Consider the following 21872-nt stretch of genomic DNA (forward strand, 5'->3'; position numbering starts at 1 on the left):
ACGTATCTTGGTCGTCTAAGGCTGCAGTAAATGGCAATTATCACAAAGCAGCAAATGACGGAGACTGTGCGCAAGGAGTTAACCGCAGGGGTGTGTGTGTGTGTGTGTGTGCGCGTGCGCGCGCGCGCCTATGAATGTGCGCATACGGGTGGGGCGCCTGCCACACAGCGACCCCTTTATTTGTGAATTCGGGATCGGTAACCTGTTTGCACAGGAGCCCAGGGCAGCAGGGCCCACCGGGGACGTGCACACCTGTCACAGACGGAAGGGGCCTGCGGGGAGGACAGTGGCCAGGGGAAGCCTCCCGCGACATCCTTGGCCCCAGGAGCAGAGACGAGGCAGTCCCCAAGGGGAAGCTGTGGCCAGGCGGGCTGGCAGAGGCTGGGAACCGGCACGGACAGCAGCTGAGGGCCATGTGTCGATGCCCCAAAGAGACGAGCAGAGACTCTACTGATGACAGCTCTGTGATCTGCCTTCGGGGACTGAGCCCTTCTGTCACTGCTCCACAGACATCTCTCAGGATGAGATAGGCCCCTCCTCTGTCTTTGCTGGAAGCAGCTGTCTTGGGGGTGGCCCCGGCGGCAGCAAGGACACGGCACAGCACCCCAGTCACTGACCAGGCCCCACGCGAGCAGGAGTCCAGATAATGGAGACACAGAAGCCAGAGCGCAGGACCCATCCAGGAACTTGCAGATCAGGACAAACCTCTGTGGCAGCATTTGTCACCTGACTGATGAGGACACTGTTGTCGCTCCTAGGCTGGTACTCAGCCGTCTCTCTGCAGGAATCCCTACCGGGACGTGCCCTGACGTGCGGTATGCGCACGACCTGAAGTCCAGAAACCTGGACTCCCAACAGTCATCGAGGCCCAAGAGCTCTGAAAGGGGGTGTGGATCCCAAGTTCAGAGGCTGCTGCCAGATGACCTTGAGATGGGCAATTCATCCTTGATGGTCACGTCTGTTCACGTGAAGTCACAGACCCCACCTTGGGGAGCTGGCCACTGCCCACGACCTCAGGGACTGGCTTTACGGAGCTCCGCCAACGAGAAGGCAGACGCTGTAACCACGTGCAACAGTCTCCCTCATACCTCATCTTCTCACACACAGAACACGCGGGATTCGCACAGGCTGGATCTGAACCACCGCCCCTGCTCCTCACTGGCCATGTCGTCAGCCAGGACGGCTGGCGCCCTGATATTTATTAACATAAATGTAACTCACATAATTGATACAGTATCAAACGAAGTGCTAAAGAGTACTGTCCTGAGGACAAGAGGACTCGGAGAATCACTGTCCAAGCAAAGGGAAGGCCCTCAGGGGGAGGACTGGAGAGTCTGGGCCACGGGAGGCCCCTGCACTGGAGGCTGCTGGCGAGGCCGTGGATGGGAGCCACGGTCAGCACTGACCACTCTGCAGACTTTACTGTGCCGACACGGGAAGGTGCTGCAAGGGTTTTAGGCAAGTTCCTGGTAGGATCTGCGCTCGTCTGTAGAAGGATTTCCTAGGGAGTGAACCGTAATCCAGCTGGGACACAGAAAAGCATGTGGACCCCAAAACATGTGTACCCCCAAGTCATGGTGCTAGGGAAAAAAGATCCGAGTTGGCCAGCTTTAGGGAGAAGGCCTCCCGTGTCCATAATGACTGCGACTTCAGGAATGAAATGCCTGCAGTCCCAGAAGATATTACTAATTTAAAGATCCCGGCTCAGCTTAGACTTCTGGAATCACTATACCATTATCCCAAATACGACCACTTACTGATAAAACCAAAGGTACTGAAAGAGGAAACAAGGCTTTCACCATCTAACAAAGCTTCACACAACAAAAACGAAAGGCGATTGCTATTATTAGAGCGGCTGGTTGGAGGAAGGAAGGTTGGCTCAACCTGTCCACAGTCACTGGTGCACCCCCACACACACCTCAGAGAACTGGCATCTACCACGAACCGGCCGTCTCTACGGCAGGCTGCAGCAACGCCAAGGGCCAGCAGGTGGCTGGGTCTTAGGAATTCCATAGTACTGCACTCAAAGAAACTATCCCATGGGTCGAAAACGTTCTTTCATTCAGCGTGTAATAGTTGTCTCTAAAATGTACAGTATAACGTGGTGTAAGCGACGTTCATCTGATGTCACAATGATGATACTGGAACTCGGACAGTCAATATTCTGCAGTTATATTCTCTGCTAAATTACTCTAACAATCTCACTCCTGTATGTTTTCTTATATCTTTCACCTCTGCAGCATCAATAATCGGGTCTTACATAGAAGTGACCAGGTGTCTTAAGTAAATTTTCTGACGGTCACAAGGTCAGGGCATAAAACTGTCACTCATGATTTATTACTTCTACGCAGTAAAGGGACCTCACAGGAAGCAAGTGTGTGTTACTAAGGTGGCCAAACATTATGACGTGTAATGAATTATTCTCTGGAATTTAAGAATATCTTTAAGCCATTAAGTACTAATAATCCAAAGTCTACTAAATCCCAAACTATCAAAAAATGAGTTTAAGCTAATAAAAAGTTAAAATTACACTAATCTCTCAGTAAACATGAAAAAAAAAAAAAAAGGAAATACAAAGAAAAGCATCATAAGTGTGTACTAATAAGAGCAAATCTGTATTTACCCCTCTGGACACATCGGACCAGCTTCCTGAGAGTTCAGGGACCTGAAACCACCCACCTGTTGGGGGCAGGCAGTCCTTCCAGTCGAAGTAGCCTGCGTAAATTCCAGGTTCCAAGGAGCCAACGATGGGGTCTGCTTTCAACTCGATGTAATTTTCAAAGAGTCTCTGGTCCAAGTCTTTCAACGAGGCCATGCTAACCTGTCAACCCAAGTAAGAATGACGATGAGCTGTCTACTCGGGGGTGAAGGAAAAAGAAAAATGATGTAGATAAATACTTCAGGACATTTTAAAAGTACTTGCTAACTTTCTAGAAAAGGCATGATCTTACTGAGTTTTCAGTGATAAAGGCCACTCCAGGGCAGCTGTCTAACAAGGCAAGACCTGGTCCTCTTTGCAAACCAGAGTCGTCTCCACAGGAGGCCGGCTGTGCAGGCACGCTCCTGCTGGGAGGGGGCAGCGTCCATCCTGCACGTCGTGCCTGGTCGCGCCAGCACCTGGGGCCGAGCAGTTACAGAAGGGGTGGGCAGAACCCTCCACGGGGGAGCAGTGGGGGCTGGGGACTGCAGGGTCGGGGGCCCGGTGCCTCGCGTGGGTGAGGGGCCGCCTGCTTCCACACCACTGGCCTCAGGACGCAAGCGTCTCTCCAACACCACCCGGCCAGCAACAAGCTGACGACGGAAAATACACACATGGGAAGAGCCTTCAAAGAGTGAAATTCAGCTGCAGAGGACACAGGTGACAGCCAAAATGTAGGAAACTAATGGAAACCCTACAAAGACTGGAGAAAACGAAGCACGATGTCCCGGAGATAAAACGTGTGCTTTCCAAGGCCAGCAGCTGGGGAGATGAACTGGAGGAACTACTGGTCACGCGCGGGGCGGCGAGGGAGGCAGAGTCAAAGTGTGGAGAGTGGGGGCTTGAAGGCAGCACCTCAGAGGATGGATCCAGGAGCCCCAGTGTGCAAAGCAGAAAGAGAAATGCAAGTCGAGAAACAGGAGCAGCTAGAGATGAGACAGTAATTACACAAGAGAAGAAAAGGTAACTGGAGTTAAAGACGGAGTGAGAGCCGAAGAGGCTGGCTGAGTCGGGCGCACGGCACACACCCAGCAGGGGCAATTTACGTTCCTAATGCCTAAAGGATGAAGAAAGAGAAAGAGAAAATCATTTAAGCTTCCAGATCAAAAAGATAATTTACCCACAGAGGAGAAAGAACCGTCCGACACCAGAGTTCCCAGACGCCGCCCTGGTACCTGGAACGAAGGCAGTGCAGAGCCACGTGTGTCCCGCCCACCTGGGTCACCCGCAGAGGCCAGGAGAGCCCAGCAGCTGTCAGTGGACATGAGACAAGGGCCTCTGCTGTGAGCACGCCCCGGCCTGGGGGGCCATGGGGGCAGTGGTCCCTTCCTCCTTGCCCTCTGTCTCTACTCTGCAGGAGCACGAACCGACGGGTGAGACTCTGGAAACGTGAGCAGTAAGTGTGGATTCTTCCAAGACAGGAAGCAGCCAGATGGGGAAATGCCAGTGAGAGCCCAGAACGGGAATGAGACACAGCCTGCCCACATGCCCCGGGTGGGATAAAGCAGCGGCTCCCAGCTGACCCCGCGTCTACTAAGCGGAAGGGCCACTCCCAGCTGACCCCGCATCCACCAGAAGGAAGGGAGGCTTAAAATTCATGTTTCAATCTTCTACCTCAGGTAGCTAGAAAAAAGAGAAAATTAAAGAAAGTAGAAGGAAAAATTAAGGATAAGAGCAGAAGTCAATTAAGTTTTAAAACCACTAAGGCCAAAAGTATGTTCTTTAATGGGTTATTATTAGTCTTATGTCAGCAAATCTGAAGAAATGGATAAACTCTGAAAAAACATAACTTTCGATAAATGGCACAAGTAGTCCCATCTGTATTAAACTCACTGAGTCCACTATTTCATAAACGAACGCAGTCCACTATTTGAAATGCTTTCACAGAGTGAAAACTTCAGGGCCCCGGGAGTTCTCACTGCGGCTCAGCAGTAACAAACCCAGCTGGTATCCGTGAGGATGAGGGTTCTATCCCCGGCCTCATCCAACGGGTTTAAGGATCCTGCGTTGCTGTGGCTGTGGTGTAGGCTGGCGGCTGCAGCTCTGATTTGACCCCTAGCCTGGGAACTTCCATATGCTGCAGGTGCGGCCCTGAAAAGCAAAAATCAAAAAACGAAACACTTCAGGGCCAAATGATCTCGCTGGTGTATTCTACCAAGCATTTAAGAAAGAAATTCTAACACACACAAACTTATTCACAGAACAGAGCCTGAGGGCATTTCCTATTTTGTTTAATGAGGCCAGAAAAACCCTGATATAAAAAACTGACAACTATATTGTGAGCAATGAAAATTACAGACTAATAGCCCTCATGAACCAAGACATAAAAATCCCAACAAAGTACTGGCAAAATGAATCCATAAATAAAGAAAGAAAATACATTATACAGAAGTGGGGTTATTTCAACAGATGAAAAAAATACAAGGCTTGATAAGGGCCCCCTCTGACCACCTGTCATCGAGGCACTGGAGGTCACAGACCATGCAATACAGAGGCAGCAATCAGGAAAAAGGAGCACCACTGTGTTTTCAACACGTACCACAGAGCGTCATCATCTACACGGTTTCGGGGACAAGGAGGAGCTCCAATGGCAACTCAGCGAGGGACAGATCATCAGCCTGACGACAACAGCCTAGAACTACACAGCCTCTGGAAAAAGCAGTTCAGGACATTGGAGCAGGTCAAGATTCTGACAGGACATGAAAGACACTCAAGACTTTAAGAAGCTGATAAAGTGAATCTCACCAAAATGTAAAATTTCTACTCAAAGGAGACCACTATACAAGCAAAACAGCAAGCATGAAGTGCGTATCTGACGAAGACACACACAGGTTTCTAAGCTCACTGACAAAGGAGGAAGCAAACTGGACACTCATTTCAAAACAGAAGGTACCTAAACGCAGGAGAAAGATGCCCAACGCTACGGTGTGTCAGGGACGCCATTGAAAGCTAGGGGCTGAATGAAGGAGGGCGTGAGGTGCTGGTGAGCAGGTGGCTGCGGGGACACGCACACGGCCCCTCTGGGCACAGCTGTTCAAAGTTTCCACCAACTTTTCCAGGACCCGCAGCTCCACTTCTAGGTACACATGCAAAATAAGGGCACAGATGTTCAGACACTTGACAGCAGTGCTCACAGAAACCTCATAAAGACCTGAAACTGGAAACAGCCCGTGCCCACTGCCAAGAACGATGAAGCAAGACTTGTTATCCAAACTCAGCGATTAAAAAAAATAAATTACTAACAGTAATTTTGATGAATCTCCAAAATTACCAGCCCTGAACCAAATCAGTCAGACACAAAAGACTACAAATTGGGCAGTTCTGCGTTATGTGAAGTTCAAGGTCAGGTGGGACTAAGCTGCGCTGACAGGAATCGGAACCGCGAGGAGTACCCACCGCCTGGGACAGGACTCGAGGGAAACGCTGCACAGGTTCATCTAGGTGGTGGGCGCTGTGCAAAAGCCCCCGGTCCACACACCCAGGGTCTGCATGGGACTCGCTGTAAGGAAAGTGCACCTCAGTTAAAGAAGCTGGAAGGAAACAGAGGCACCTGAAACACAGAGGGTCACGGGCTCGCCTCGTCAAGTCTCTGGTGAAGATTCAGGAAGATCGTTTCTGGGCCGCGAGCAGCACATTATGGGGCATGATGAATGCCAGTGCCTGTGCGCACCCATTTCAAATGCCCTCTTCACAATGGCTGAGGAGCACAGGTGCCAGCCGGGCGAGGCCCCTGCCCTCCAGCACGAAGGCATCCCTCAAGAAAACACTCGGAGGAAGGGAACCCCAGTCCTACAGGGAGACGGACAAGAAAGCCTGCACGAGACTATGTTCCCACGATGAGGCCGACACAGAAGCAGAGGGGGTGTGTGGGTCGGGGCACTGCCAGGGCCATGAGGCTCCTTGGGGAGGGGAGGGCAGGGCCGGGAGAGAGGAGGAGGGTGCCGGCAGCACCGCTGGGTGACGGCAACGAGCTGGGAGCACCTGTCACAGTACAGTTTACGCTGCACAACACGGGTGGGAGCTGTGGGCCCACCGACAGTGGGGTCCCTCCAGCAGCAAAGCACTGCCGCGCTCCAGGAAGCCGAGGAGCAGAGCTGTGGATCCGGGCGAAGGGCTGGGAACAGCACGGAGAAAGGCAGAGCCTGGGGGGGAGCACTTTGGAGGCGGAGCACACACCGCTTCCGATGGCCTCGGAGCAGAAAGCCCGCGGCGGTACCCCCTGCGTCACAGGCCCGCCTGTGCCAGGAGGGCGCTCACGACGGGCACGGCCCGGGACTGCACGCCCGCTCGGCAGAGGCCCCACTTCCCCAGTTTCTACGCAGGGCTCTTCGGCTCACTCGAAAGAGGTGGAGAAAAGTACAATCACTACTTTGGTATATGTTGACGTTTCCACCTACAATGTTCTAGTTTGAAACCTTTTTGGTAGCAATGCTTTTTAAAAAATAAGTTTCTGGAGTTCCCGTTGTGGCGCAGTGGTTAACGAATCCAACTAGGAACCATGAGGTTGCGGGTTCGGTCCCTGGCTTTGCTCAGTGGGTTAACGATCCGGCGTTGCCGTGAGTGGCAGTGTAGGTCGCAGACATGGCTCAGATCCCGTGTTGCTGTGGCTGTGGCGTAGGCCGGCGGCTACAGCTCTGATTCGACCTCTAGCCTGGGAACCTCCATATGCCGTGGGAGCAGCCCAAGAAATGGCAAAAAGACCAAAAAAAAAAAAAAATTTTTTTCTTCTGAGAAAGAAAAAAATAAAAGAAAAAGCTCTGTTATTTTCTTTTCAAAGGTGTCAGAAAGAGTACATCTGACTGAGCCATCTCTACAGAAAGAAACTCGTCAAGCTACAATCAGAATATCTGTGCAAGCGGCTCTGATGACCAGGTTCAGTCACATTAATATACTTTTAATTCTTTGGAAATGGAGGGACAGACAGCGAACTGACATTCCTTTATGTTCCTGAACCGTAACGTGTCAAATGTGGACGAAACGAATGCCAAGTAAATGGTTAATTAAAAAAAAAATAAGCATTTAATCCCCAGCAGAGGTGGCACTATTAAAACAGAAGAGCAAGCTGCGGATAAAACAGGGTTTCCTGTCACCCCGACACAGAAGGACTAAGTGGGACTTGCCAGCAGAGCCCTGTGGTTCCAACCTGTGGCTGGAGAATGTCCGCACAGTCCCCAGGCTGTCCTCTTTCTGAGCATTTTTATAATCAAGCTTACTGCTCCATCCCGTGGATGAGGCTTGACCGGACTGCCCAAATCCCCTGCTCCTTTCCCCGCCTCCAGCCTGCAGTTGACCTGGCCACCTACCCAGAACCGCCTCAGGGCCCCCGGGGTGACATTTCCAACGACAGCATTCCCGAGGACGCTAATCATTTTCGCTGACTCAGTAACAAAAACCAAAGAGCTGATGGAAATGAAGAACAACTGAAACAAAGCGTCAACAGACAGCAAATTTAAGTGAGATTAGACATGAGAGAAGCAGCAGATGAGAAGAGAAAGCCGAAGACACATTCCTCACCGTGACAGAGAATTTACAGATGCGAGGAAAAAACAAGAAAGGAAAAGCGAGCGACACGGAAAATGCAAGATCTGACGTAGATCTCACAGGACGTCTTGAAGGGATAAGAGAGTGAATGAGGAAAACAAATATTTGAAGAGGTAATGGCCGAGAATTTTCCAGGGTTGATTAAATTACCAATCAGAGTCCGGGGGAAAAGGTGGAAAAAAAGTCATCCCAAGAGACACATCATAGTGAAGCGACAGGAGGCAAGAGACACATAAAGCATCTAAAAGGAGCCAAAGACAGACTGTAATACATCTTTCTCCGTCATCAACAGATTAGAGACCGAGCAAACCAACAAGAGGACTGGGTACAGCAGTCTGAACAGTTCATACATGCGACGTAACAGACACCTACGGAGCATGATAATCAAATCTGAAGACACAATCTTTTCAAGCAAGTAGACCATCTAAGAAGACCCACGACGGATCACCCGCAGAGCAAGTTTCCACCACGTTCCAGACACCGTGGTCTCTGACATCAGGAAACTTCAACTCCCGATAGGGAGACTAACTGCCCCCAATCACAGTCTACCTACGGGTGTGTCCAGGAAAAAGATGCAATTAAAGCTGGAAAATACAAATTGAACAATTAAAACACCATGTGTTAGTTGTAGCTAAAGGGAAATCCACAGCCTTAAATAGTCACATTAAAAAGGAGAAAGGTTTGGCATCAGTGATCTATGTAAACAAACTAAGCTCAGCCCTCAAATTACCACACCAGAAAACAAGGATGGAAAGAGAGATCGGGGGAGACAGACTTTAGCTCAGTCTTCTGACTCTAGCAGAGCTCATCAAGAAAAAAGACTGCAAATATTAAGCACACAATATTAAGTATAAAACGGAGTCATAACCACAGATGCAGTTGAGACTGCAGTATCACAGGACTTAAAAACACAATCTCAGGCCGGTACAGTTGAAAATTCAAACAAAATGGACAAAGTCCTAAAAAAACCAAAACAGATGACCACGACTCCTGAGGAAACGGAAAACCTGAATGCCTCTTTCACCACTGAAGAAAATGAACCGGCCGTGAAAATCGTCTCACAAAGAAAATATAGGCCTAGAAAGTTTTATCGGAGTTCTTCTAATATTCAAAGAATAATTCCAACTCTTACACAAACTCTTTCAGAAGACGAAAAAAGGAGAAACTCTAATTTATTTTACAAATTAGCATAACCTACACACAGCAACATGGATAAGCCCCAGATACAGTACTGAGTAGAAAGAGGAGTCAGAGAAAAATGCATACCATACAATCCCACTTCCACTATTTAAAACTCAAAAATAGGTAATATGAAACAGTGTATTTGTTAGGAACCACAAAATGCAGAGGGGGCTCTCGGGGGAGGTCCTGGTCCTGAGGCTGCATTCCTGCAGCTGCACCGCTCCTGCCTCTCAGAGCTGCTCCATCATCACGTCCGTCCGAGACAGAGCAGATCTGCAGGAGCCAGGCCTCGTCGGGATGAAACATTTCACACAGAAACAGCTGGAAAGAAGAATGTCAACACGGACTCATCGCGAGGTGCGGTGTCCCTGCCGTTCATCACGGGGCGAGGAGAGGACCTGGGAGAAGAGAGCAGGGCAGGGCTTTCCACGGGACGAGGCTTCCGCATCGGAGACCGTCTGGGAAGGACAATCAAGACCTTGTCAGGATGAATGTGGGTCAGTGGAACAGAACACAGAGCCCAGAAATAAATCCACACATTTACCGCCATTACTCTTTAACAAAGGAGGCAAGACTACATGGCGGAGCAAAGACAGTCTCTTTAGCAAGTGGTGCTGGGAAAGCTGGACAGCCTCCGTTCCACACGCAAATCACTGAGATCAGAACACACCCTCGCACCACACACAAAAACAAACTCGAAATGCCTTAAAGATTGAGCTGTAAGACATGGAATCACAAGACTTCCAGAAGAGAACATAAGCGAAACATTCTCGGACATTAACTATAGTAATGTTTTCTCAGGTCAGTCTCCCAAGGCAACTGAAATAAAAGCAAAAGTAAATAAATGCGACCTAATCAAACTGACGAGCTTTTGTACAGCGAAGGAGACCATAAACAAGATGAAAAGCAACCTATGGACTAGGAGAAAACATCAGCAAATGATGCAGCCAGTAAGGACTTACTTCCAAAATATACAAACAGCCCATACAGCTCCACAACAAACTAGACGACCCACAGCAGAAGACCTAAAAAAGACATACAGATGGCCAGTAGGCACATGAAAAGATGCTCAACATTGCTAATTATGAGAAATGCAAACCAAAACTACTATGAGGCACCACCTCACACCTCACACCTGTTAGAATGGCCATCAGTAAAAAAATCTACAAACAAAAGCTGGAGAGAGAGTGGAGAAAAGGAAACTCTCTTACATTGCTGGTGGAAAAGTAAATTGGCGTAGCCACTAAGGAAAACAGTATGGAAATTCCTCAAAAAACTAAAAACAGAGCTGCCAGATGATCCAGCAATCCCACTCCTGGGCATCTAACTGACCAAAACTACAATTCAAAAAGACATATGCATGCCAGTGTTCACAGCAGCACTATTTATGACAGCCAAGACATGGAAACAACCTAAATGCCCATCGACAGAGGAGTGGACCAAGAAGATGTGGTACATATACACACAATGGAATATTACTCGGCCATAAAAAAGAATGAAAGAATGCCATTTGCAGCAGCACAGATGGACCTAGAGGTTATTATATTAAGTGAAGTAAGTCAGAGAAAGACACATATCATATGATATCACTTACACTGTGAATCTAAAATATGGCACATATGAACTTACCTAGGAAACAGAAACAGACTCAGTCGTAGAGAACACACTTGCGGTTGCCAGCGGGGAGCGGGGAGGGGAGGGGAGGGATGGACTGAGAGTTTGGGACTAGAGGATGCAAGCTGTTATATACAGGATGGATAAACGAGGCCATCCTGTACAGCACAGGGAATTATATTCACGATCCTGTGACAAGCCTCATGGAGAAGAATATGAAAAAGAAAGTATATGTATGCATTACTGAGTCACGCTGCTACACAGCAGAGACTAAAGCAACACTGTGAATCAACTATCCTTCACTAAATTAAAAAAAAAAAAAGATCTGTCAAATAGAGGCCGAGGAAAAGGCATTCCAGACAGAGTACCCACAAGCTCAGGTAAGGCCCTTAAAATAGAGCCTGAGAAATGAACGCTGAGGGCATGTTTGTTGAATGAACAAATGAGCGAGCCGACGGTTATTGCAGCCGGGAAGGAAAGACGGGGGGGGGGGGGGGGGGGATGGGGGGGATGGGGAGATGCCGGCGTGCAGAAGAAGGAACAAGGGAACAAGAGGGATGGACCGGGAAGCCCGTGGAGGCCCAGCTGCAGGGGAAGGGATCCGGGCCGAGCCGGGCTGAGGGAAGGCGGGTCACGCAGGGGCTGAGCCTGGCGCGGGGGGGGGGGGGGGGGCACGCCAAGAGGTGGAGGCGACTCAGAAGGCGGCTCAAGGGCTGAAGAGAGCAGACTCCGCATCAGCGGTCCGGAGAGACAGAGGCAACGGCACCCAGGTGCCAGCTTGCTGACTCGGCCAAGCGGCTGAGACAGGCTCACGTAAAGAGAAGCTGCTGCGACAGAGGAAGGACGGCGACCCTGTTTGGACGCGGTGACCTGCAACCTCAGGGGCCTCCTAGCAAGACGTCTGCTAGGAAATAGGTCTGAAGGCCCCGAGACGGCCTGCAGGTCAGGATCCAGGGCACTGCTGACGAGGGGACGGGGGAGCAGACGCGACGAGCGGGAGGGCGAGCAGCGCCAGCCGAGCACAGAAGCGGGAAGGGGCTGGAGTGAAAGACAACTCGTGTGACTGAATTTTAGTTGCCAGGGTTCAAGGTTTTGATTGCAGACCCCACGTCCTACCCAACTGGTGAACCAATGGTTTGTAGCCATTTCTGTCCTGCCTGCCCTGCAACTTGCCAGAGCGACTTTGAGCTTCTCTCCTCTCTCACACGGCATCTTCTGCAACACCGGCAGCACGGTCTGCAACGGCCAAGGTGGGCAGCACGGTCTGCAACGGCCAAGGTGGGCAGCACCGTCTGCAACGGCCAAGGTGGGCAGGCGACCCGAGGGGCCACCAAGAGCTGAATGGATAAAGGAGGTGTGGTGTGTGCACAATGGAATACGACTCGGCCATAAAAAAGAACGAAATCGCGCCATCTGCAGCAACACGGACAGACGTGGAGCGCAATCGGTCAGAGGAAAGACAGGTACCGTATGCTGTCTCTTGTATGTGGAAAAACACAACAGACTAATGAATGTAACAAAAAGAAGCAGACTCACAGATCCAGAGAACTAGTGTTCTCGGGGATGGAGGACCACGGGGGCGGGAGGGGGAGGCGAGAGGCACAAACTACCCAGTAGGAGACAGGCTCCAAGGATGTACCGCAGAAGGCAGGGAAGAAGAAACAGAAATGGAGGGTAACCTCTAAAAACTGCACAAACAAGTGAAGTTTTAGCTAGACAAATAACAGCAACAAAAAAAAGAATTATATACGATTAAGCTAAAATAATCACACGTAAAATATGGTACCTAGGGTTCAAGTGACTCAAAAGCCTTCAAATTTGACTGCTGAAAGGACCTCCCTGGACATACGAAACAAACACACAAACACTGTCCTCGCCTCACCTTTATGTTGGACTACAGGAAAGAGATCCAGGGGCTTTAAACAAAACCTCAATCAGGAATTCAATGCCACATTTTAATGACTACATTCCTCAATCAGTTGAAAATCTGCAACTATCCAAACTCTAAATTAGATACCTACTTTTAAAAGACTGGGACAGGTTAAAATAGTATGTTATGTCTGCAAAAAAAAATCCCTGGAATTACGTAATTACAGCTAAATCTAAATCCCGCTTACTGTCAATTTAATAGCCAATGATTCAAAAGATTCAATTTCGAATTCTGAGTGCCAACAAGAGCCGCCCCCCACCCCAGCGTTCGCATCACGCTGGTCTTAGAACGATGCGGAAAAGACTGGGAAGGGCCTCACGCCCGTGTGCGCGTCAGTGTCCCCCCACTCTCAATGTCATCCACTGGGTCGACAGCGCTCCCACCTGCAACCTTGCAAACCCTAAAACCCCAACCCCCAGCTTATTATATGCAATTCCTGGTCACACCATATATTTTAAATGGACATTTCTCCAATAAATGTATCAGTGTCATTACTGTTATTGGACAAACTTTCTACGAATGCCAACTTTTTATGGCAAGAGAAGACCTCGCAGTTCTCAACACAAGAATTTCCGGAAACAGACCCGACTTCTGCCTACAGTCTGAAGTCACATCACTTCTCATCAGGATGATTAATCTTTACGAAAAGGCAGGAAAACAAGACACAGCCGCCCACTCTGACATTTTCAATCTTTGAAAAAAAATCCCAATCTAGTTCATGAACTGGAACCCCAGTTGTAAAAGGCATGCAATCCATCGAGAGCACAGTTCGATGGTGAGATTAAAAAGATCACTATCTGCCTGACTCTTCTGCACTGAGAAAACTGTACTGACACTGAAAAAGTGGTTCAGGCTTAGTTTTACTTAGAAATCTGATAAACCTTTGCCCAGGAACCAACCAACCAACCTTTAATAATAACAAGATCCCTGCATTTCTTCCTTTGCTGCTTACTTGAAAAACATAAACAACAAAGTGTAACATCCGAAAGAGAGCACGTCTCCATTGGTTTATACAGGACTCATTTCTGCCCAACCTCACTGCACACAGGACTTGAGCGCGGAGCGGAGCGTTTGTACGTTTTAGGCGAGAAGGCACACATCCTGGAGCTGTGCGAAGCCAGTTTCGTGTGTGTGTGTGTGTGTGTGTGTGTGTGTGTGTGTGCGCGCGCGCGCGCTCCAGCACCTGTGCACGTGCTCACGTGCTAAGCCAGGGCAGGGCTGTGGTTGCATGGACGGAATGGGACAGAGAAGCAGAGACGTGCTATCAGCTGGAAGCAGACGCTTTACCCCGAAAGGAGCCAGATCTGGGCTGATTCCTCAAGACCCGGGTTGGGCACCTTTCCGGCCTTTTCTTCGCTCCGCTAAAGGGCTGAGCTGCACCACTGGGAAGAGCGGGGCTCTCACCTCGAGAAGCTGTTCCCTCCAAAGAGGAGAGAGCTGAATTGGCGACCGTGAGCGAGGAGCTATGAGGGCAGGGGAGGAACGGGGTGGGGTGAGCGGGGGGATGGCGCTGAGAACGCGGCTGGAAACAGAGCAGACGACACAACCACTGTCCACCCGCACAGTCGGTTACCTGTGTGATCTTTTCTATGCCCTGGAAGTTGTGCTTTTCAAAGTGTTCTGCTATGTTTCGGAAGGTGTGCCGTTCTAGGTAGCAGCAGTTACTCAGGACTATCAGAAGTCGCTGTTCCTAAAACCAAGTTTTTAGAAAATTACATTTACAGTAACAAATTGCAAGTCTCAGAGATAACATTTATCCCCTAGCAAATTTAATTACAATCACTTGGTGTTTAATATCAATATTCAATGCTTTTTCTAAATTCTTTTAATAACAGAGAAACACAATACAATTCTATAATTCTACTATTGCTCGTTATGACAGAACACTAAAGAGTCAAATAACTTTTGACTCAAATCCCTTTTGGAATTTAATAGCTGTGTGGAAGAGATTGATGGGACACAGAAAAGCAGTCAAGCAGGATCAGCTGCTATTCTCAGGAAAAGGATTCTACTTTTCATCCTTTTTGCACCAAGAGTTATAAAAATGGCTGTTTAAAAATAATTACTAACAAGTTGTAAAACTCTTAGAAAGTAATTTCTAAGCTTCTCATAATGTGGAAGAGAACTGGGATGTCATCAAAGAGGGGCTGTGCAGAGCCTCCTTCCCACGGGAGTCGGGGGACAGGGGCCCGGGGGCCCTCCCAAGGCAGCTGGGTGGGAGGGGGCACCCCACACTCCCCGGGAAGCTAGCTGTGCAGGGTAACTTCTTATCAGAATGACAGAGCCCCGGCTGATGGTAAAACACCCTGTGACAGTTCCCAGAGTGGCGCTGCCGTTGCTTGGGGCTCAGCAAGCACTGCCCCTGCTTCCTCAGGTGAGAGGGCTTCTCCGAAAGGACTGTGACTAATTCGGGCCTTGATTTAGACCCTTGATAAAATGAGGGCAAAACTCCTTTCCAGGAGAAGCTCTCCCCACGCCGTGCTGGCTGCTGGTTGCCAGTCAGGTGCTGTAGGTTAAGGGAGGAGGACAGAGGGAATAACCAGGCCCTGGCAGGTGCACAGACCACAGGGGCGACGCTCACTGAGCCCACACCAGCCAGAATCCCGTTCAGTCCCTTCAAAACGTGTGAAACTTTTTGTCTTTAAAGTTTATTTAAAACTTTATTTTTTATTTATTTCTGGCAGAGTGTGCCCCTTTTGCTGTCTTTTGTGGTCCTCAACAAAAATAATGAAAAAGCCCCAGAACTGCTGAAGTGCATTCAAAGCAATGGAAGGCCGTCTGAGGCCTGAGTGACCGGGGACGGGAAGGGGAGCCTAACGAGGTACAAGCAGGCGGTACGTCCACCCTCCACCAGGCTCTATGTTCACACTGCAGGGAGGGGCACCAGGAGGTGACAGGCGGGGGCCGGGGGAGGCCAGACCTCCTGCCCATGCCTGGTGGTGCCATTGCGTGGTCCTTGCAAAGGACATGGAGCCAAGTCCTTGTGACATGCCATCAGCCCAGAGCACGCCGCCTCGCCATGCTCTCCCGCGGTCCCAGTTTGCAACCCGTCTTAATGGCTCTCCCTCTGGAGCCTGCCCCTGAGCACCGGCCTCCTCCAGAGGCCAGGCCCGGCCTGCCACGCCTGCTGTGCCCCGTCCGTTTGTTAACTCGGGTTGATGGTTACCCTTACGATCTGAACGGTTCTTCTAAAATGGAAAATCTATTTGAGTGATTTCAAGTTTTACTCTTCGTAAGTGCATTTTTTTTTTCTCAAACAGAAGAAACAACCACGGGAAGAAAAACTAAACATACAAATAATCAAATTCTAAAATTAAATGATTCATCAGAAGCTTATGAACAACTTAAATAAACACGTCTGAAAATAACAACGCAACCTGTCCGAGCAGCACCTGCAGCCTGAGGACCACAGTTACTGCAGCCTCTGCGATGCAGGCTCTTCAGCACGCAGCAGGCCAGGAAGCGAACCAGAAACCTTTCTTCCCACAGCTGCCTCTGCTGGATGCCAGAACAGGTCCCTGCGGAGACCTTGGTCACCTGGGCCAAATCCAACGAGCCAGCCACGCGACAGGGAAAAACAGAGGGGCTGCATTCAGAACCTACTTACAGGCGTCAAACTGAGCTCTTGATGGATACTTCCAAACAAATCCGGAGAAGCAACGTCAACGGAGAGGCTGAATAAAGAGACAAGAGAAGAATGAGTGTGGAAGCACTAAAGCAAACAGCGCGAACAGAATGTCATAGGTGGATTACATGCACCGCAACAAAAAAAGACTTCGAAGTCTTTCAGTCAAACGTCAAACGTCGCATAGTTGTCTGTGTTTCTGAGCACGGACACCGGGACCCTCTTACCATGGTTCCTGCCACATGAGCTTCAGGGTCTTCCGAATCCCTAGCAGCGGGGGTTCCGAGCACAGACTCTCCAGCCAAAACGTGCTCGCCCATCAGAATCTAGACATTCTGGGGTGTTCTGAGCTCACGTGCATAGAAATGACTAACAGGTGAGCTGAGTTAGGAACGTCCCTAACAACCCGCAGGCGACCAGACACCTGACGTGGTAGAGGGACGACACCAAGGGCCACGGCTTAGTTGACAGACGCAGCAGGACTCGAACAGGATGTCTTTTCTTTAAGCCTAACCAACCGATTTTAGCATCATAAGGAAAACTAAACAGATGGAAATATCAAACAACATTTAAAAACAGAGAAGCGGGAGTTCCCGTCGTGGCTCAGTGGTTAACAAATCTGACCAGGAACCATGAGGTTGCGGGTTCGATCCCTGGCCTCGTTCGGTGGGTTACGGATCCGGCATTGCCGTGAGCTGTGGTGTAGGGCGCTGATGTGGCTCAGATCCCGAGTTCCTGTGGCTGTGGTGTAGGCTGGCGGCTACAGGTCCGATTGGACCCCTAGCTTGGGACCAACCCTCCATATGTCATCGGTGCGGCCCTAAAAAGACCAAAAAAAAAAAAAAAAAAAAAAGAGAAACAATAAAAGGATAACAATCCAATAACCATTTAAAACTAAACTGATGATAATTAAAACAAATGAACACTGTGAGTGAGTAGAACAGAAGATAAAATTCAGAAATACCTTCACTATACATTAGAATGCAATGATGTGTGCAACAGAAATTGCCACGAAACAACAAAGGAAGACTTATTTAATCAAAACATCAGGGAACTGATTAACAATACAAATTCCTGGTAAAATAATGTGTTAAACATATAAAATCAAAGAAAAACTAGAAGAACTAAATATTTGTTAGGTCTCAGAGAGAGAACAGTTACATATACTGAGAGGCAAACACCAGGTAAACATGGAAACAGGAGTTCCCCTCATGGCTCAGTGGAAACAAATCTGACTAGTGTCCGTGAGGACGCAGGTTCGATCCCTGGCCTCATTCAGTGGGTTAAGAATCCGGCGTTGCTGTGAACTGTGGTGTAGGTTGCAGACGCAGCTTGGATCTGGCATTGCTATGTCTGTGGTGTAGGCCAGTGACTATAGCTCTGATTCGACCCCTAGCCTGGAAACCTCCAAATGCAGTGGGTGCAGCCCTAAAAAAAAAAAAAAAAGACGGGGAAAAAAAAAAAAAAAACCACGGAAAGAAATACGCAAAAAAGAAAAAGAAAAAGAAAGCTGTCAATTACAGATTTAAGAGGCATATTTATTTCAGTATTATCTGTGTCAGACCATAACCCTTATTAGGTACACAGAAATTATACATGCCAAATATCATTCAGAAAAAGTTAGGTTTTAAAAAAACGCCCAGGGAGCAGCATTATAAAAGAATTATCACATGGATCTGGAAGTATCAGGAATCCAGAAGTATCTTCTGGAGCTCAAATAACCAAGCACGATGCAGACTTTATCAGCAGAATCAGCCTTTAACGAGCGCTGGTGCAGTCCCCAATATCAGAACTGCAACAGTTCCAAGGAGAGTCACCTCCTCTAGCTCCCGTTTTGTTACTTATGAACCTGTTCCTCTAGATATCAGCGAGCCAATCACACGTTCAGTTTGCTGAACGCATCTCCAGTCAAGCTCAGAAGATGAAGAAATCAGAGAATGCGGGCCAAACAGACCCGCATTAAGTAACAGCAACACCTTCTCCCTCACTGGAAATCTCAGGATATGGACCAAACACAGGACATGAGTCTGCAGTTTTAATCCCTGCGAACACACCTGCAAGGCTACTCTCAGCTATACTTACTGGGCAGTGTCCACATCAGCGTCCGGCTTGGTGCTCAACTGCTCCAGACAGCATATGAAAATCTAAGTCAGAAATAAGACGTTGCAGTGCTGTGACCTCTTAGACACCAGCCTACTTGAACATTAAAGACAGTTCTACACACATACGCAGAAACACCGTCTAAATCCTGTCGGCAGTGCGTATGTGTATGTCCCTTCTGCAGGTGACAGAGTATGTCCCATAGAGCACACATACACATACACACACGCACACATGTAAACACTATGAACACACACCTGTGTGTAACACACACGTGATAAAAACTGAAAGCACCTGTATTTTGATCCTATCATATTTTTGAACATATTTTATTCCCTTCCTCTCAGTCACTCCCGCACTCCCGCTCCACTGTGTTTATGTGTCCAGCAGGCACTGGCCCCAAAGAACTTCATGCTCAGGCACAACATAAACCACCAGCATGTCTCTTAATCTGTGTTCTAACCAACGCTCACACACAAGGCAACACGAGAGCACAAAAAAGGTGGCCATATAGGAAAAATGAACACTGGGTGCTGCTAGGCAAGCTGGACTAATCTTACCTTGATCTTATTAACCGTAAACCATCGCTCAGACAAGGTAACACAGAGTATCTGCTACACAACTATTATAACCTGCATTATTTCAGGCTTCAGGGCATCAGTGCTGTGACAAAGTACCTGCATGATATTGATGCTTAGCTGGCAAACCTCCTCCTGGGTTTTAGGTTGTTGAAAGACCTACAAGAAGAATCCTGTTGAATTTAAGAAGTTTGATATAGAGTGAACCCATGGAAAAGTGCGAGCCATGTGGGGAACCTGACGGGGGGTCGGGGTGGGGGTGGGTGAGGGGGAGATGGCGCGCTGACAGGCACCTGGGAAGATGGCGAAGGGGCAGCAGGTCTGGAGCCAGGACCATGACACGCACAGTGGGACCCGGGCCCGCAGCTGTCCCCAGATACTCACACTGGCTTCTCCGGGCCTGCACTCCAGAACGCCACGCAGCGACTGCAGCGACTGCACCACGCGCCGCTCGAACTGGCAGGGCTGGAGGGAGACAAGACGCAACAGGCGCTGGGCACAGGGACCCCAAGCAGAAGCAAGTGAGGCCCAGACTCCCAGCCACGCCACAGTCTGGAAAGGGACGGGGTCGCCGACACTCCCCTCGCCACTGGGACCTGGACGCGATACTAAAAACTGCAAGTCCTCCGAGGTGAAAGAACTCTAATCCAATCAGAACAGAAGTCGGGGAGAAGAACAATCTTTCTCCAGAGCCCCACTCCTCCGAGGTGAGTGCCACAGGCCAGCAGACCTCGGGAGCTGACAGCAGGGCTCCTTCAGGGCTCATTCTGGGAGCTCAACCTCCAGGCCTCCCACGTCTCTGGACCCATCAACCTGGTGAGTGCTTAGGAATAACAACCGGAGGAGGGCAAGACCTTTCATTCAAAACTGTCTCTAGGTCCTTTCCTACGTCCATCAAGCCGGAAGTGAAACCTGAAAACCGGTCCAAGAGAAGTCTGAAGGAGCCCTGCCTGTACTTAAGGTTCCCTTCATGCCAGGCCGACCCGGGGTGATGGGGCATGAGTTCTTGCTCAGTGTACATCCTGGGCAGAGTCAACAAAACTCACTTTATACCCCCTTCCCCCCTGCCAAAAAAAGTACAGAAATAAGTGGATTGCGAACTAGAATAAATGTGGTGACGAGAACAAGCGGGCATTCAGAGAAGGAGAGACGGAGGGGGTCTGCTCTCAGCACCAAGGGTCGGGAAGCCCCCTCCTCTGAGACAGCGAGAACACCCCAGCCGAGACTTGAAGGGTTAGAGGGCCCGGAGACGGAGGGTGACCAGGGCTCTTCCTGACGCTTGCTCTAGTTTGCAATCCACTTCTTTCTGTGTTTTGGGCCCGGGAGGCAGAGTCACCACACCGGCCAGGGCCTAGCAGACTGGGTTTTGCGCAGGGGTGCGGATCCAGATCGAGGCTCGGAGGCCAGCCAAGCAGCTCTGGGCAGGAATCTGCAGTCAGAACCTCCACACATGCTTCAGCTTTTGCAAGAATTTGAGAAAAAAAATTGGACGTAAAAAAAGACACTTGTATACAAAGCAAAAAATGACAAACTTACTTTCTTACAGAAAGAAATTGAGGCTTAAGGACAGCTAAAACAGTACCTCGATGTGAATGTCGTTTCAACACTGCACTTGAGAGCCACCAAAGGCCCCCATCGAGAACACGGGAAAGTCCAAGTGCAGAAAAAGAAGGTGGGGACGGGGAGGTGCCCTAGAGAAGGTATTTAAAGGGCCAAAGGCCTGTCAGGTACTGGGCCCTACACCCCGGCCCGCCTGCCTCCAAAGGTTAGGGCGTCGAGGATGCTTCAGCAGTAACCTGGGGCTCCAAGCCCACATTTAGCGCTGGGCAGATCAGTGCCACTGCCGCCACCGCCGCCTCCACCACGGCACTGGGAGCCCAGGAGGCACCTCAGTGGGAAAGGCAGCGGGTGCTTCGAAACAGCTGCTGCTTCTTTTTTCTGAAAACAAGGAAATGGCCCCACCTTTGCATTTTATCAATGAATCGCCTAAGGTAGCTGATTACAATTTACTACATATTCCCGTTATTCTCAAAGAAGGAAATTCTCAGAATTATCCAAATGGACAAAAGGCAGAAACCATTTCCAACGCAAGAACGCAGGACGCTCCCCCAGGAGCGGATTCAGGCACTCAGGTGAACGCAGTCGCAGTGGGGCAACGCTGCATGCGTTTCCTTAACTTGACAGGGGCTCACCGGGAGAGAAACTCCTCACTTCAAACAAACAGGACGGACGCTACAGAGACGCGAGGAAAACACAAGACAACTGACTCTGTTCAAAGCCTGGGCCTTCTAGATGTTAGATGAGCAACACTCAGAGCTGGACCCTGGACCCTGGACACCACGCTGAGCCTGGAGCCACCTGGGCTCTCGCAGGAAGCCTGGAGGCCCACACCCGGCGCCACGCTCGGCTCCCTCGGCTCTAGGGGTCAGCAAGTTTCTCCCACAACATCCAATGAGAGGCACACTGGCTGCGGCCCGATCACCCATAAGCGGGTTTAGCGCTCTGGTGTGTCCACACTGAACACGCGACTAGCTGTTCTGTGGTTACTTTCTGTGCCTACTGTGCAATAAACTTTAAATTGGCCAGAACTCGCTAGTTTGTACA

General features: G+C 49.6%; 1 protein-coding gene across 16 annotated transcripts in view; it reads right to left on the bottom strand.

Annotated features, from left to right (window-relative positions):
* Positions 1-21872, bottom strand: part of EXOC2 (exocyst complex component 2) — a 146392-nt gene that overhangs the window by 31402 nt on the left and 93118 nt on the right. For all 16 annotated transcript variants that reach the window (XM_003128146.5, XM_021100094.1, XM_021100105.1 and 13 more), the window contains 6 exons: positions 19653-19733; positions 19368-19427; positions 18673-18734; positions 16573-16639; positions 14539-14655; positions 2680-2821 (listed from right to left, as the gene is read on the bottom strand). In XM_003128146.5, coding sequence (XP_003128194.1) covers positions 2680-2821; positions 14539-14655; positions 16573-16639; positions 18673-18734; positions 19368-19427; positions 19653-19733 — 529 coding nt within the window. The remainder of the gene's footprint in view (positions 1-2679; positions 2822-14538; positions 14656-16572; positions 16640-18672; positions 18735-19367; positions 19428-19652; positions 19734-21872) is intronic.

The sequence above is a fragment of the Sus scrofa genome, chromosome 7 (assembly GCF_000003025.6).
Source record: "Sus scrofa isolate TJ Tabasco breed Duroc chromosome 7, Sscrofa11.1, whole genome shotgun sequence".
NCBI classification, from domain to species: Eukaryota; Metazoa; Chordata; class Mammalia; order Artiodactyla; family Suidae; genus Sus; species Sus scrofa.